The 19022-nt window shown below is 26.0% G+C and overlaps 2 protein-coding genes across 4 annotated transcripts in view; one reads left to right on the top strand and one right to left on the bottom strand.

Annotated features, from left to right (window-relative positions):
- The window catches only part of LOC126899077 (cytosolic carboxypeptidase 6-like), a 54127-nt gene that overhangs the window by 31565 nt on the left and 3540 nt on the right, over window positions 1-19022 (bottom strand). The gene's annotated exons all lie outside the window — the stretch shown is intronic.
- The window catches only part of LOC126899072 (serine/threonine-protein kinase BRSK2), a 40101-nt gene continuing 26883 nt past the window's right edge, over window positions 5805-19022 (top strand). For all 3 annotated transcript variants that reach the window (XM_050673610.1, XM_050673611.1, XM_050673609.1), the window contains exons 1-2: window positions 5805-6434; window positions 14622-14716. In XM_050673610.1, the coding sequence (XP_050529567.1) occupies window positions 6338-6434; window positions 14622-14716 (192 nt within the window). In that variant the 5' untranslated portion in view covers window positions 5805-6337. The remainder of the gene's footprint in view (window positions 6435-14621; window positions 14717-19022) is intronic.

Raw genomic sequence — 19022 nt, 5'->3', positions numbered from 1 at the left:
CTATTTTATCAAATAGATCTTTGTGTATGCCCTTCCCTCATCTTTCTCTAGGACTTTTAAAATATATCAAATTATTGTTTTTTCAAACACTTAATTTTTTTTTAATTGGTTTATCTGAAATCGCACTTGTAAGGATGTAAATAATATTGTGATATTTAATTTCAAATATCAATCATCTTATTATTACACTTAATCTTTCTAAAATACATACTATAAAATAAAATGTATAATTCGATGTTTAATATTTCTAGTAATTTTTAAATTCGGATGTTTTTACTTGGCTCTTTTTTAAAAATTTTATTTGAAAGGTTGAAGGTATACTAAAAGGAAATATTTTTACAAAGACATTTTATAAAGTTTTGTTCGCCTTATTAGATAACCAAAACTAATTTTGCTTTTTTTTTTAAATCAAATTATTATCTATTATATTATAGTTAATATTTATTTTTAACTGTTAAAATATTGTAATATTTTCCAATATCAAATAATTCACAAAAAAGTTCATAAAAATATTTTTAACCATTTAGGAATTTTTAAAAATGGGTGAATAGTAATGTTTAGTAGAAAAGTACTTTATGAATGCTGTGTATTATGCTTGTGCATAGCGTGAACCGCAGAGTTCTATGAACTGAATCGAAGGTGTCGCAGGTTGTATAATAAAGAATCGTTAGCATTAGAACAGTTTATGAATTCAAGATCTCAACTTCCTTCTAAAAGTTTAAATGGAACATTTCAAATCAATTAAAATTTAGTTTTTAAGTTTTTACGGCCTTGAAATAAAAATGATTAGCATTGATCTATAGTGTTGCGTAAACTTAGTTACTGTTGTTCAAATTAGCATACAAATAAGAATATTGTATTTTAAAGTTTATATAGTAAATAAATCAAGTTTATTTAGTTAAAACAGTCTATTTTTTAACAATTGTTTTTAAAATAACACCATTACCTATACTTTTTTTTATAGATAATTAGATTTAAAAACTGCCAGAGTACCTTGTTTATCATCTGTACACAAAAAAAAGTTTTATGATTTTTTTCTTTAATATATATTTATATAAACAAATAAAAATATATGTAATTTATGATAACAATGAACCCTAAGGGTAAGCTAAGTGTAAGGTTAAGTATCCCAAAGGGCCGTTAAGATAACTATTTATGATAAATGTATAGTACCCTTTATTTTCGCCAAATATTATTATGTATTTGCCTTTAAAATATTTTTTTAGATTTTACTTCTTTAACTCAAAAAACTTAAAAATCAATCTAACGAGAAAACTTTTTGAGTATTTATAATTATTTTTAAAATTACAAATTCATCCCTTTTTTTTATCAGAGAAATTCTGTTGTATGATGTGACGTTTATAATTACAATAATTAAAGGCTATAAATTATTGAAATTTTTAAAAGGAAAAGTGGGCATTTTGATTTTACCAGTAATATTTGGGAATCGTAATTATATTATTCATGGTTTATAATTATATGTCAATGTTCCTTTATAAGTTAATTAAATATAAATGTACTATTCACAGCTGCGATGCAAAAATTAAAGCAATAAACTGTAGAATATAATTGACTTATCTGAGGTATTTTCCCTTTGTGTATACTTTTTCAATTATTCATCACTCAAATATATCAAAATCAAAGTTTAATTTACAATATGTATTGAAATTAAATTACTTAATGATATTTTATGTGACATGATACTCATATTCTTGACTACCATAGTAATCAAGATTACGAGTATAATACACGGTAAATAAAATGTTTCCATATTAATTACAGGGATGCAACTACGGAAAATTTTCCTAAAAAATTTAATATAATAGTTTTAACCATGCAGGCTATACCCCATAGGCTAGAAATGCGTGATCCTACTCCTTCGAAATTCATAACACGATAAGCTAATTTTTATACTGATAATAGTACTTTAGAAGTTTAAAAAAATTATTCAACCTCCCTTAGAAGTAATTTATATACGCGCCTACTACATAACTAATTACAACTTAATATCAATAAATAAATCTATTATATAACATGTCTCTTGCTAGTATATAAATAACTTTATTATAAATATGATTTACTATTTAGAATAAACTTATAAATAGATAATACATTTTACATCCCTTTCTATGAACCGTACAAAGCCACACTGTCTCCCCTAAATAACATTTCCGGTTCTTAGAATATAGTTAGTAACAGTTGCCACAAAATCTATTTTACATTAAAAGAAACTCAAACTCAAATTAAAAGATTTGGTAGCGATTAAGATTGTATATTTTTCGTACGTTTTTTTTTGTTAGTGATACGAAAAATCCCGGAGGGTGCTAGTCACCTCTTAGTCTCCCCTACCGTGCGTACCGTATAACTTATTTATTTTGTACTTTATACTGTAGAGGAAACAGTTTTAACGGTTATCTATAATCCATTAAAAAATATAATCATAAATTATACTTATTTTACTTTCATCTATAAATTTATTTAATGAGGCCAGTCGGTGGAATACGTTTGTCTCAGTGTATAGTTACCAGATTTTGTTATGCTGCGCTAAGCTTTTACATTATACACTGTAAAAAATATTGTTAAATTTTAACTAGTTAGGTGAGGTAAATCAATTGAGAGTTATTTAACACATATTTTATTTCAATCCAAAATTGTTCACAACATTTTTTGATATTTCACTGGAGGACGTTAAATATAAATAGAGTAATAATAAAAACTATCTATATATTAAATAATTATTTTATTGCTTTAAACATATAGGCGCAAATCGTGTGTGGTTAGGAGGGACATAACACTTCAATTTTATAATTAGAACTTTTAATATTATAGAAATGCATGTAATCATATAAAAATTAATTTTAGAGAGAGGAAGTTAGATACCTAACCTTTTCCACGATTCTTTTTTAAATTGAATTTCCTTTAGTGTGAAATCATAATTTCTTTAGTTCTTCTACCAAACCTAACAATCATCAAAAAAACTATCGTCACTGGAGCTTGTTTATGACTTTACAATCTTTGGGCATAACTTAATTATTTAAAAGATACTAAAGAATATTTTTTGATCGATTTTTCCTTCAATCGTCGTGTACATACATTAGTGTATGATTACAAACTTGACGTATCTTTAGATCAAAAGAAAATGTTTTTTGCCGATCACAAGAAGTACGGATATATTATAATATAGACGAATAATACTTATACCTTAAAGCAACAATGAATTTTTTCAAAATAATATGATTTCAAAACGTAACCTTCTTGTATTCAAAAGCCAAATATTGTAAAAAACCATCTGACTCTTTATGTAGTTTTATGTTGTGTAATTTAAAAATCATATAGTTCTAAACGAACATTATTAACAGATTACAATTATAATTAGACTATTCTAATAATTATTTGACTTTAATATTTTATGTAATGATACATACGTGTTAAAATACCTCGGAGTGATTTGAGTTTCACTTACACAATTTTTCTTCAGAAAAAAATTTTCTAACGCTAATAATATAAATCTTGATGGACCGCTCTAAATTGGTATTGGTTAAATTTAGACACTAAAGTTTTTTTTTTTAAATTATTAAAATTAAAATGTACGCTAAATAACAAGGTAACTTCAATGTTCGTTTAGATCGTCTATTTATTGAATAGTAAAACCGTGAAATATCGATGGACTGAAATTTCCGAATTCAAGCCTTGTCAGTGTTGATTATTATTTTTATTTTTAATCAAAATAAATTAAATTTTATCGGTATGCAAATTCTACGTAATACGTAATAGAGTTTTCAATATTTATTATGGAGTAATGTACAAAAAGGGTTCTTCGCGGTATAACTTTTTTGACAGGACAAGAGAATAAAAGAATTTGATGTGTAATCAAATTTGTGAAATGATTTTACTGATTTTCAAGTGGTTATGAGTAGCTTGTTATTGACGTGTTATTGGTTGTTATAAAGGAATATTATCGAGTTGGAGATTTAAAACTCAATTATGCATAATATGAAAAAAATAATATTTTGCTGTGTTAGCAGCCATGTTGTACTGTTGAATTTTGATCTCAAATTAAAACTATTTCTCTCTTTTTAAACAGCGATCCTTACCATGGGGTTAAAATGGGCGAACTATAAATATTTTTATAAGCCATATTTAAATATAAATATATAGGGTAAGACGGGGTCGAATGGGAAAAATGACGAATTCAGTACTTCTCTAAATAAATCCCACATAGCAATACATCCTTACTAGTAAAAGCCTCTTACAGTACACTTTGTTATTCACTAGTACTATCACACGTGTGCGCACGTTAATTTTAACGATTAGTTGAGTTTAGGAATTCATATTTATTGTGTTTTGATGAAATGACTAATTGATGTACTGAGAAGTTTTCAAATTTCTCTCTCAAATACTCCAAGAGTATTTCTTAATATTTATTAATTCATAAGGACCAATTTCTTTTACATTAGGTTTGGTTAGGAAGTTTCACAATAATTTTCATAATTTTACCCCATGAAAAGATGACAAAAATGGTTATAATAATCTGATGACCAATTCTCGTAAAATATTATTCGATGTATGGTGTACGCAAATTATTTTATAAAACAAATAAAAATACAAAACAACTACAAGAAACTAATAATAATTCTAGAGACTATTGAAGTCTGCGTAAAGTAAAAATGAATAACTTGTTTCGCAAATCATCTTATGCTTATTGTAAATTGTCACGTTCATTATAGATTGAAAAAACAAATTTGGAGAATAGAATCTGCTACCGACAGTGGACTAGTCAGAAAGGAAAATGCACCGAAAAGGAAGTGGCCTATGCAATTGCTTTAGCAAAGGTCCCAGGGCGTCGTCAGCAGGTAATAATTTTTCACGGGTAAATTCTAAAAAAGACAAACTTTTCGACTCTTCTCTGTCCTCCAAGTGACGATGAAAGGGTAACAGTAGTGGCACATGCGCGATACCGCATTTTCACGAGAATAAACTTACAACGTAAATATGTATATACAAAAGTACAATGAAGTTAAGCACAAAAATAAAGGACCGGCAGGGTGGCACTGCGCTATCGACCAAACAATATCGCAAACACGGTAAAATCGATATATTTGTCTCTACCGCGGTAACAGCCAACGATTGTGTGGTACCGACTACAGGACGCCACCGCCACCCCCTCAGACAGTCGTACTCACCAGACACCGCACCGCGCCCATTAGTTTATATCGTAATGTAACGATAAGCCCGACGGAACGATAATGGTACTAGCAAACACAACCCCTGCGCTTCATAAAATACTAACTCAACGATTAGATTACAATTTTTTTTTTTAAATATGTACGTGGTCGTTGTTTATTGCACGCGCGAGACAAAATCTTTAGCGTTATACAATAAAAAAATGACAATCAAATTAAAACGGAATAATCAATCAATTTACACGAACACAATGGTGTTTGTAAATGAACAGTGAAAGCTCGAGCCGTTCCGCAGCCAAAGAAACATGTTAGGCACTGTAACAAACTGCACAGTATACAACCGTACGGATGATTGAATAGTTAATTTACAGGATACCGCAGTGACGATTGGTCGATTTTAAATATTGTAAAACAATTATAACAAATGCGCGTATCTGACAGCACAACTACCCAGTTGGCCGCACAGGGTCGTTGACCACCCCATGTGTTCTTTTACAGATAGCGGCGCAGTCCGTCAATAATTCTACCGCGTGTCGGCTATCGATAGCGCGAACGCGTTGCAGATGCAGCCAGCGCCACTACGCCACTTCCAAGGGTGCTCTGAAACAGCCGTGGTCCCTCCCTACGAAACGCAATACCGAAAGCAGTTAAGCGAAACGTTCAGTTCGTGCACGATGTACGTGATACCGCGGCGCTCACAGGGCGGTTGATAATATTTTATCAACAAATAGAAAATATTATCACTGTCGTTTGTAAATATATTCTTAGAGTGTAAAACTTTTTTTTATTAGAACGTTTTTTTTTTTTTTATTTAAATTACTGTTTCTAGTTTACCCGTCGTTACAAATTGATCGCAATATTGACGCGAAATTCCAATGTGAACGTGTTTGCCCGACGGGGACATGCCGCCAGAGACACACCGTTTTCAAAGTTATTTTTTTCACCGTTTTCACCGATATCACGGTAAAAAGTGTTTGCACGACCGTCTACAGAATAATCATCGTCGTCGTAATGCTCGTCATTGTTATCGTGGCGAAGACGGTATCTTAATTCAAAGGTCTCCTAATAAAATGTAGCCAAAAAAAAATCAAATAAATTACGGCTAAACAAATCGCTTCATTCATAAATTCTCTAAATTTACAAAAAAAAACAAAATGCAACAAGATCAATTCACTTTTCCATCCAGTGTCGAAATTCAACAATACGTTGGACCCTATCGACTAGAAAAAACTTTGGGCAAGGGGCAAACTGGTAAGCTTACATACTTACATAGAAAAATTATGGTAATTACGTTAAAAGAAAACACACACGTGATATTATAGCGTTTGTCGGAAAGACTACAAACCGAATTGTATGCAAATATCATAACATCAAAGTGCATATCATCAATCAAAAACGATTACTGTCAGTAGTAATCAATTCGAAGTATTATAATAGGGAATTATATAAGTTAATTGAATACCTTTATTTTATTGAAATCTAGTTATTTACTATGGATTAAATATATCTTTATTATGACATATTTATTCATCTACACTTAAATGATTGTGATTATTGTTTTTTTTAAATATGTTGTTATCCAGTAACTTAGATTTATAGTTTAGATTAAACTTAAGAATAATTTACATTCTATTATACCTTTTTATTTGATTTGATTCGAGATACATACTCAAAAAGACTACTTCTTATAGCATAGTCAATGAGAGATCAAGGGTGAACTTCTCTTGTATAAGATTTCTTATTCATTGAACGAGCGGAAGTGTTACTCTTGTATTATCTACTTACCGGTAATGAATTTTATCATATAAAGTATTTCTTTTAACCCCCAAGTGATATTTTGCCCGTCTATATTAGTGTGAATCTTAGCAATGTCGTAGATATTTTTACATTGAACCCCCATTTGAATTACAAAACACTTTAAAAGAAGTACAACGGTATTTCTTACTTGTAGGTAGGTTTATTTTTACTAAATATTATCTTTTTAAATAAGTATAATACGGTTCTATTTTTATTTTACTGACAAATTAAACAAACATAATACAACAAAATATGTAGGTAAATAGATGTATCACGCGACGGTTATACGACTTCTACGTAAGAGTTCAATTTAGAACAACCCTTTGGCTTTCAGGTCAATATAATTATGTTTATGGATAATTCTATGTATACACATAGAACTAGTCAAGTTATATAGTTTTACTCTATAAAGTTTAAATCGAGAAACCGTTCTCAAATCAAGATATTTATTAGATATTGAATTTTAAGCATAAAAACCAATATTTTTTGGAATATTTATATTTTAATCATACTTTTGTTTTAAAAATATGTTATTAATGACCATTAAGAAAAATTTCATGTGAAGTAAAACCGAGTCGTATTTGAGGGGAGGTGATTGTTACCCTTTGTTTATGATGGCAATTTTTAATGCATTTTAAAGGGGATAGAAAATTTTTATATTATATTAATATAACATTTTATTGCTACAAAAACATTTTGTTTTCGTTGATATATTTTCTAATAGTCATGAAAACTTAATAATAATTTAGTTTTATTGAAATAAAAATTAATTTTACAATAATTTATGTTTCGTTTCTTAGAATTTTTAGAAACGAAACATAAATCAGCAAATTAATCCAATATAATCTGATGTATATCTGCAACGCATACTATGTAAGTTTTAACGAATGCTCAAATATGATTTACGGAATATAACGATTTTATACATCAAAGACATATAAAACGGAAGAACTTGCATACTGTTAAATGAGCCAACTTGGTGTGCTGGTTAAAATTTGGTCTGTTAAATATTTTACAAATTCTTATCACTAATTGTTAAGTTATAATAATACTTTGTATTGATAGCTATGAAAAAATAAATATTTTACAGATTTAATCACTTGACTTTTGTGAACAAATATTTTGTGTTTCTTAAGAATATTTGTAAATATTTTACACTGCTATAAATCGAAACGACTAAAATGATAATAGGTGTTAAATTGCCCCAAATTTTATCACTATCATTAGTTGACTAGTTACACGGTACACATATTAGTTAATAATTCATTATCCATACAATTATTCAGCAAAACAAAGTTTGTATATTTCAATAGTTGACTTATTAATCAACAAAATATATATACATAAATGTTTATAGTAATATTTAATACACATTTTACATGCCAAAAACTGAATTGTATATTAGAATTAGCATTATTTATTAATTTGTAATTTTTGTTTTGTGAAATTATTCTTTCGGTTTTTAATTCACTAAAATATTTTTTAGTCATTATTTAATAAAAAATTGAAGACTTCACACGTGCATACGTGAGATTTTGTTCAAAATTTAAACGTATAAAATACATTATTTTTTTTATATTACAGAAAATAAATATAAATTAATACATAGTATTATAATTGACTTGATTTGATAGGATTGAATACAATAATAGACAATTTTTATTACTTTGTATGAAATTTTACCGCCGCAGTTTTATGATTATTATCGTAAATACAGATTTTGATAAAAAACAATACACAACATATTCTTTTATACTCGACTGATCGATATAATACCTTTTTATAGAAACCTGATTTTAAGCTGAAGTGGTATGCAATTGTTGAGAGATTTTATAATACAATATTATATCTTACCAAATAATGTGGAAACATCTTTATAGTGGTCTTATCTCATTTCTACCGTTTTCAGGATCATAGCAATCATGTTATTTATGAATGACGAGTATAATTTTGTTTACATCTTTTTGATTTTTTTCAAACTTTTATCAGCGTTGACGGGTGTTGTTTTGACATTAGTGAGCTTATAAAAAATAATATTTTTGATTTCAATCTGTTTTCAGAGAATATTGATATTACTCTTATTAAAATGTTTCTTGTTCAAAACTGTTAACTTGTATATATGTATCTAAAGAAAATTTTTTAACGTAGTTGTATAAAAATACTATAATAACCTAATTTCATTAATTTTATAAGTATTTTTCAATCTTTTATATCACCTAAAAGTTTTTATTCGCAAAAGTATCTTTCATTAAAAAAATATATTATATTAAGATTAAAAATAATGCTTTTTGGAAGAACAATTGAGCCTTATTAAAAATAACGGGTTTTCATAATTATATGACAAAACAAAAACGTTGAAGCACTTTTAATCTATTAAAAATAACTATATACATAACTATATACATATATATATATATATATATATAAGGTCAACTTTTTGGACTTATTTGTTTATTTTTGTCAACAGGTGCATATTAGATCCTACTCTTAAAATTAAGTTAAGCTTATTTGATACCGTTTTTAAAGACCTTTCGATCTTAATTCGTTCAAAAAGTTTATTTTTATTTCAACGACTGGTACTTTTCTTGAAACAAAATTAGTAGTAATAGGAATCGTGTTAGATTTCTCTTAATTCTGTTTAATCAACTTGTTTGATACCTAATCAATTTCGTGTAAAACATTTAGTTAATCCATTCGATGTAATCAACACTATTATTTTATTCATTAAATGTTATTTCAATGAATTTTCATGAATTTGGATTAGTAACCACGTAAAATTTATTTAAAATGGTTTAAAACTTAAAGAAACTTTGCAATCACAATAATTACAAAAACACTGAGTGAGAATTTTATGATTAACAAAAGTATAGTTGTATTGGTCCGTATGTACATCTTTTGGGATTCACTTTTTGTTTAATAAAAGTTGACCTAATTTCAAAATTACATTAAATTATTAGGATACTGTAATTTGCATCTCAATTCAAATCTTCATGTGGGTCATTTTGTTTATCTGAATAATAATATTTGTCACCGCAGTAAGATATAACGATTTGTATTGTGTAAGTAGAATAGGTATCTTGGATATCCAGATCGTCTATAATACGTATAGGTAGAAACCTAGAAGAGACAATTTTTTATGATCTGACCAACTGTTACTTTGTACGCCTCCGTCAGTATTTACAACGGCAGTTTTCGAGCACGGTAACTTCGCGGCTGGTCCATTATTCGGAGGCTGATCGATATAACATGTACGATTCTTCCCCTTTTTCGCATGGCGACAACATTCACTAACGTTGCTTGTTCATTGCAGCACAGTAAACCAGCCAAATCCCTTAAAGCAGTGACAATGTTTATGCAAACTAGCAGTGAATTTACCTATTCAAATTAATAGCAAATTGGCTAAAATACATAGCCTAACGATGACATGACAGGGTTAGATTATTATATTTTTTGTTTTTGATTACGTTTTCAACACATAATTCGTTTTAAACGTTTTAATTATAATGTTATTTATGACGTTTTCTTGTCCTGTTTAATTTTGTAGAAAATTTTGTCATTTAAGCAATTGTTTAATGAAAAATTGACATGTTTATACATAAATTAATTAATCATTAAGAAGTGTTTATAATAAACACTCCTAACAAATAATGAACATGTTATTTAAACAGGTTTACTTGGTTTATTAAAAATTATTTTATAAATAAACACTATAATGTAGTGAATTACATAGTATGTGAATAATAACATGAGTAGCTTTAATCCTATTATCTACACCTAAATTAATATTTAATAGAAATATCTACCTCATACACATATTGAATTAAACTTAACATAATTTTAATATGAGGCGTGTAGTTTATAACCTTGTAAAACATGCCGAATTAAAATCATAATATAAAACATGTGAATAATTTATTTAAATGCAAGATCCTTTAATCAACGGAACACACAAAAGACTAATTTTAATTATTTATTTTAAACAAATTATCAATAATAACCTAAGATAAATATTAGTTCAATAAATATTATTGAAAAATACACTAAAAAGTGAAAAAACAACGTTCATACATTCTTCTGTATATTTATTTTTTGGATCAGCCGACTGAATCTTTATCAAAAAAACTTTTTAAAAAAACAAGGTATAAATCGTTTTTATAGAAAGAGAAATATATTTCCTGGGGCTCTTAATTTTTTTCGCAGTAATAGGCAGTGTTTGATATATATATAAAAAAAAATGTTTATAAAGTAAAATAAAATCTGAGTGATTTTAGTTGTTAAAAATTTTAAAAATAGAAATATATTTAATTATCATAAAAAACAAAAATGAAGTTCTTTAGAAAATAATTAATTATTATTTACTCGAAAAGTTAAAATATTTTGACAGTAATCTATTTATTTCATACTAAATTTAAATATTTAATGAACATAAAAAATATAAGAAGGAATTAGTATAAAAAATGAATTTTAAGTCGACTTAATTCATTTATCAATTTTAAGTAAACTTCGTTATTTTATATAGAGCAAATTGAGAAACACGAGACATAAAAATTTTAAGTAAATGAATTGGTAGCAGTCGGCATGTCAATTTAAGATATTATGATATATAAAAAAAGAAATATATACATAAAAAAAACTTAAATTATTTTAAAGAAAACATAGTATTTGTCTAACTTGGTGGTTTTGGTTTTGGTGGTTTTAAATTTTAATTTAGACCACTCTTAGATGCAGTTTATTTTTAGCGAAGTTTTTTTCTTTAATGATGAAGTACATAAAATATTAAAATTTAAAAAATTATATTGCTGAGTCAATTAATAAAATAATTTTGTACCATCTTTTAAAATAAAAATCTAATTATAATATAATTATTATATTATACATGATGAGGTTATTTGATTATTTTAAGCAATTAAATAGCATCATACAGGAACATTTTTTTAACTATAAGTCAGCAATTTTTACAATATACTTTATAAGATTTTAGGTATATTGCACGAAGATATCTATAATGAATAACACATTTTTGAAGAAAAAAAGTCAAGTTATAATAAATACTAAGTTTAATTTAAAAGAACTTTATATTCACTTCCAACTAAAATTATCTAATAGATTTTAAATAGAATACAGAGTATTCAGTTAGTAAGGAAACATGTCAATTGTTACAAACAATAAGAACAACAGAAACCCGTTTCTTTAATTCTCACTGAATATCTTATATAAATATAAATATATTTATTATATAAATCAAATAAAATAGACAATATACAATACCTATAAATAATATACAGTCAATGAAAAAAAATTCGCTTTCATGTTAATGTTTACTATCCCTAAATAAAATAAAATAAATTAACTCTTATAAATTTACCTCATTATTAATACTACTTGAATAAACTTTTAAATTATATTTTTTTTAATTAAGCAAATTAAAAATTAAGAGAAATAATACTAAGTATGATTATGAACGTAATTACAGGTGATTCTATTATTGTGAACCGCTTAAATTAGTCAAAAAATAAAAATCAAATTGATTATTTTTTTTGTTAGAAACATATTTTCCTCAATGTACCAATCGTTGAATATTTTTATATACATACATTATGACTTATAAGGGTAGCCTTTGTTTTTGTGAAGTGAAAACATACCAATTAAAAGCTTTTACTTCACTAATAAAATAAAAGATATGTGGATAACAACTTTTGAACAAATAATTCAGGTTATTTTCAATTAGCATTCATTTTAACGATGAATATTTATATATGAGTTGTTAATTAAATTTATGAATGTAATATAATATCATATATATTTTGAGTATAATTCATACTTTATTAAAAGTATACACAAGATATTTTTATAATCATATTAAAAATATTTCAGATATTATTAACATTTTAAAACTAGGCAAGAGGATGAGTGTAGCCGAAAAATTTGCTGGTGATAATAACACCTGCGCTGTACCTCCAGTCAATACTTTAAATCATTAATAATATCCAAAATACTGGTTCATCAATCAGTAATATCATAATTAAACAAATTAGTTAGTTGATTAAGTAGTATGTTCTATTTAAAAAATCTGGTTTCTACCTTTATACGAGATATAAGGAATGAACATGAATTTTATTTTTTAAAAGTCAGTGGTTTGCTGATAAAAGAATCACCTGTATATTTTACAGGCGATGGTCTGTCATATACCACTGTTGCATTACAATTGTGTTATTAAAAATAAATATTTTTTGGCTTTGCAGCATTATGAGTAACGATGATTTTAATTCTGTGTGTTGTTAGCGATATTTTGTACCGGGTAAATATTCAAGAGGGAGATCCATAGGGATCGAACTCTATGCCTTCAAAAGCTCTTTAGGACGACTATAGGACTACACCCGGCTCTCTGTGATTAGTGTAAATAAAGGGTAAAATTTGTATGTGTGCGTGTTTGATAAGTACAGAAGAGTGCACGCGAATAACATTCCGACTAAAGGAGAACAGCGTGCTCGTATGCGACTTTATCTTTGTAGAAAGCTAAAATACTGACTTATAATAACCCTCTGACATTAATTAAATATCGTTTTAGAGCATCTAGTTGTACATTTTTTGCTCGTTAATAACTTACCATTTCCCTCGTAGAGCCTGATGCTTCAGAGGAAGTAATATTAATATTTTATGAGGTATAATAATGAATATATGCCGGTCAAGCATAAATTTATGAACAAACACTGTGTAAGAGTACGGTAAATGTATCTTTTCGTTTGGCTGCACTAATAACGATAACGATCAATACCGAATTTGATCTTCATTACAACAAAATACTAATATCGCATTGGAAGTCTTTAAAATAAATGATCGAAGTCTACTACTACTGATAAAAATACAAAAGAACGTGAAACCAAGCTGCAAGACATTACCATTTATTTTTATTTCTATACAAGAAAACGTGTTTTTGTAAATTTATATTTAAAATTTTTTTTATGTATTCAGGTATCATAATTAAGCATAGTTTTAAACTTTCGCTAACATGTTTTGTCGTATAAACTACTAAAAAGAATATTTTGTACATAAATTATTTTTAGTTATTAAAATGTCTAAATATGTAAAAAAATTATTTAAAAATGTATTTTAAACAAATTTTGGTCAAATAATTAAAATACATTTAAAAATGTACTTCAAAAATTGGTAAATTATTCAAAAATAAAAAGGATTAAACTTCTAATTGGATAATAATACACTATTTAATACTACAAAAAGAAGTCAGGTGTACGATTAAAACATTTCTATTATATTTTGATCAAAAACACTTTATTTTTAAAACTCTTAAAATTTGTCAATAAAATATAACTCCTTTATAACAATTATATTTTTTAATGTAAATGCCAACATATGGAACAAATGTTATATTATTAAGATAAAAGACATAAATAGTATGTCAACATTTTTAGAAATAAAACTTTCTCATTTAAAGAAAATATATATTATAAGTGGTGTGAATTTAGATAACTTAGCAAAGGTATTTTTTTGTATAGATACAATTATATAGAATATAGAATTTAATAGCGGTATAAAATATATTAACGAACCTGGTTAATATAACTGTTCAAATGTGCAAAGTTAAATATTACACTTACTAACTGTATCATTTTCCTTTTTCAGGACTTGTCAAACTAGGAATCCATTGCGTGAATGGCAAAAATGTTGCCATTAAGATAATTAATCGAGAAAAACTTAGTGAATCAGTTCTATTAAAAGTAAGTAGTCATCTTTTCTTTTTCTTTTTTAAAATTTTTTTTGTTTTGAATACGCAACCACAAAAATTCCAAACAATCTGTTGTGACTGCAGTCATATTTTTCTGTCCATAAACATAAAAAGATTGTATCTTTACTAGTGATGTTCTTTTGAGTATATTTTTAAATATTTAAAATTGTTTACATTATGTTTGTTAGAATTAGAAATAATGATAAAAATATTTCGAAATCGAAATTAATTTAACTAAAAAGTACAAGATAAAATATTGTTTTTTTATTTTCAGAATTTATTAGTATTCTATGCACTTAAATTAACACAATAAGGGGGGTTAATAAATAATAGAGGGGGTCTACCCCTCTAAAATTTAAAAATAAAAAGTTTTTTAAATTCAATTAGCATAATATACAATTAGCTAACAAGTAAGAAAAAAATCTAACTAAGAATATGAGTGACTGGTTGATAACAACTTTTAAACCATTATTTTAGAAGTTATTTAAATTTTAATATCTTGATAAAAAATTATCAGTTTGTATGTATTATTTGGCGTTAAAAACTTAAAAATTATTATTTTTTAAAGTACTCAAACAAAATTAAACGTCAAAAAATGTATCAGTGCTGCTAATATTATTTGTATGGTGATTTTTTATATTATAGACAATAATAATTATATTATAAATAAGTATACTAATAGCGTAATTTATTCAAATTTAAATTGGGAAAATACAATTTAATAAATTTAATAGCTTTATTATGTTGCATATAAATAATCCTAATATATTAATTTATAAAAGTAATTATAGGTAAATAAACTTTAGCTCTATACTTTATTAATATTTCACATTTTTCAATCATCTTCAGCTTTTTTATACATGTTTTATATTTATAAAACTACACGTTAAAAATATTAAAAATGAGTCTAAAAAGTAAGTTAAAAAGATTAAATATAAGTAAAAAAGTTTTATTAGGTTTTAAAACTTTCGGCTTTACATTCTTAACATTATTTTGTGATTATTGAATAAATCGGTAAATATGAAATGTGTTGAAATAACTTCAAATATTCCATAAATAATTCAAAATTGTACATAAAATCAGTAGGAGTGATTCTATAGAAATTTATATCATTAATATATACTGTGATTTTTTTAATATCTTATCGACGTTAAAAACGACGAAGTCTTTGTCGATCATTATAAGTCGACTGACGTGTTCAATTCTCATTAAATTAGCAATTATACAGCTAACTGGAATTTTTATATTCATTCAATATATATTCAAAATATGTACTCTAGTGTGGTTGATTTCACAACATTTAACAACTAAACCACTTACTTCTGGTCAATATTATTGAAAATATACAAACATTTATTTCTATATTCTTCGATATACAATGAACAAAGTTTTGTGGTATTTAAAAGGGTTATTTGATATTCAAAACTGTGTAAAAGTAAAGCAACATCGTGCCAATGCGATTGAAGAGAACACTTCAGTAAGCAAAAATAACAAAAGTTTAAAATATAGTTGGAGAGCACTTGGTATTTTAAAAAGTTTGACCAACTACGTTTTTTTAACAGAACACCGCATAATTAACGTAATGTTGACGACAAGCACATACGAAAAAGGCTCGAAGGGACTTTAAGTAAAACGATGGTCAAAGAAAAGTTAATAACAGTAAATTGCGTTAGCTTCCAAACGAGTCTTACTGCATATTTATGAGCTTGCTAAATTTGGCTGTACTTCATTGTCAATTGGGTCAAGGTGTTGTCTTTATAAATTTTTTGTGCGATGAACATTTTATAAAGCTGAAATATATAATGTTTACTTGAACTTTATTATTATTTTCTACTCATTGAATAAGTTTTTTTGTCGAATTTTTATTATAAAAAATAATTTATAAAGTTGTACACGAAAAAAAAATAAGTGGTGGTTATGAGTCAAACTTAATTTTTTTTTTTTTTTGTGTAACTAAGAAAAATTAGAGGAGGTTGAACGTATTCTCGCAAAAGTAAATATTTTCCATAGAGTACATAGATTTATATAATTATATTATTATATATACAATGTACTAATTATTAAGTATACTTGTCATGTATTTTTTTAAATAGAGCAGACAAAAATATTGTAAATACTCCTCTCATTTTCTGCTTTAATGAAATAGTAAAACAATTTCAAAAATGTGTATTATAATATATATATTTGTTGTTTCAATTTTGCCTAGATAGCTATTTAAAAATAGTTTCTTGATTTATATAGAAGTATTTTTAATGATGAGAAAAATTTCTTACGGATTAAAATATTTAGTGTTATTTCATACATATTAGGATAAATAAACTTCATGAAAACCAGCTAATGATAACAGTATTTTTTTGTATTATCGAATTTTAACATACATTATATGACATATTTTATATTCTACATAATTTATAAATGTATACATTATGAAAATGCTAAAAATTTTGTGAGATTTCAAAACAATTTGGAGAAGTAATTATACACTGACAGAATAAATTTAGTAATGTATGCCTAATTACATTCCATAACTTTATTTTAAAATAGAAACTATTTTAATATTTTGATTGAATTAATTATGCAAATTTTAAACATCAGAATGGATAAATATTTAACCACTAATCCCAAGCTGATGTTTTTATTTGTAAATATAGAATCAAGCAACAAAATAAAAATACTTATTATAACAAGAAAAAAAAACTACAATTTTTACAAAAAAATAGATATGATATACAATGTGTAAGAGTAAACGTAACTTATAGTAACCTATACAATTTATAGTTGCATACAAATTATTTTTTAAATAAAAGCATAGCATAAATTTATGAAATTAAAAATTTACATAAATTAGTCATTATATTCAAAATTATTTTTTATTAAATTTTAATTTTGAATGTTGCAATATGTTTATCGATTTAAGGGTGGCCGACTCAACGTAGTTGAGATTAAGGTGATGAAAAAAAAAACCCAGCACAGGGGGGTCGCGGCACAGTGGTGACGTGGCATAGTTGGATCAAGTATAATGATATCTGACAGTGATTAAAATCACTATCAAAAAAAAACGCTTCGATGCAAATCTTTAGATAGTGTTTAATTTTAAAAAATTGGTGGATTATTCCAAAAGCTTCATAAACTGCTAGTTCCTTATTAATATCCTGATTAAGACAAAGTATGTCGAATAAAAAAGAGATTATTAGAAAATAGTATTTCCCATAAAAAAATTATATTGATCAATACACTTTTCAATAAGTTATAGCATTATAATGTTAAAAATGTAAAAAATAAAATTGAGAATTTTCACACAATAATAGCATTTGGTAGCCATTTTCACCTTGAAGATAAAATAAAGTCCGAAATTTTTTTTTTCCATGATAAAGTATATTACATTAGCTTTAATTTAAGATATATATAAAAGTGTCAGACTTTCCGGAACACTTTCAAAATTTAAGTTGAAAAAGTCAATTTTTTGTGAAAAAGTTGTCATTTTGAATCCCCCCCTGTAGGCAGGTAAAAAGTCAGATTTATAAAAAAAATATACCAAATGATAGGTAAAGACATCATGCATCTACAAAAAAAAGAATTATATTGATCCATACATCTTTCGAGAAGTTATAGCATTATAAAGTTAAAAATATAAAAAAGAATTTTTTTACAAAAATCGTATTTTTTTTATTAAGTTTAATGTCTGTTTTCACCATGAAGATAAAATAAAGTCCGAAATTTTTTTTTACCATTATAAAGTATATTACATTAGCTTTAATTTAAGATATATATAAAAGTGTCAGACCTTCCGGAACACTTTCAAAAGTTACGTTGAAAAAGTTCTACTTTCTATATGCATTTTTATGTTTTGAATCCCCCCTGTATTTAGGGAAATGGTCCGATTTAAAAAAACAGTATGTCGAATGAAAGATGTATATGAATACTACTCCTCATAAAAAAATTGTACATATCCATACATTTTTCAAAAAGTTATAGCATAATAAAGTTAAAAATGGAAAATACAAAATCGAAAATTTTCACACAAAAATAGCATTCGGTAGCCATTTTCACCATGAAGATAAGATAAAGTCCGAAATTTTTTTTTTTCATGATAAAGCATATTACATTAGCTTTAATTTAAGATATATATAAAAGTGTCAGACCTTCCGGAACATTTTCAAAATTTAAGTTAAAAAAATTAATTTTTTGTGAAAAAGTTGTCATTTTAAATCCCCCCTTGTGGGCAGGTTAAGGGTTAAATTTATGAAAAAAATATACCAAATGAAAGGTATTATGATAATGCATCTATATAAAAAAGA

Source organism: Daktulosphaira vitifoliae, unplaced genomic scaffold (genome assembly GCF_025091365.1).
Source record: "Daktulosphaira vitifoliae isolate Bord-2020 unplaced genomic scaffold, ASM2509136v1 Scaffold_2, whole genome shotgun sequence".
Taxonomy (NCBI): Eukaryota; Metazoa; Arthropoda; class Insecta; order Hemiptera; family Phylloxeridae; genus Daktulosphaira; species Daktulosphaira vitifoliae.
This window is presented reverse-complemented; position numbering and strand designations above follow the sequence as displayed.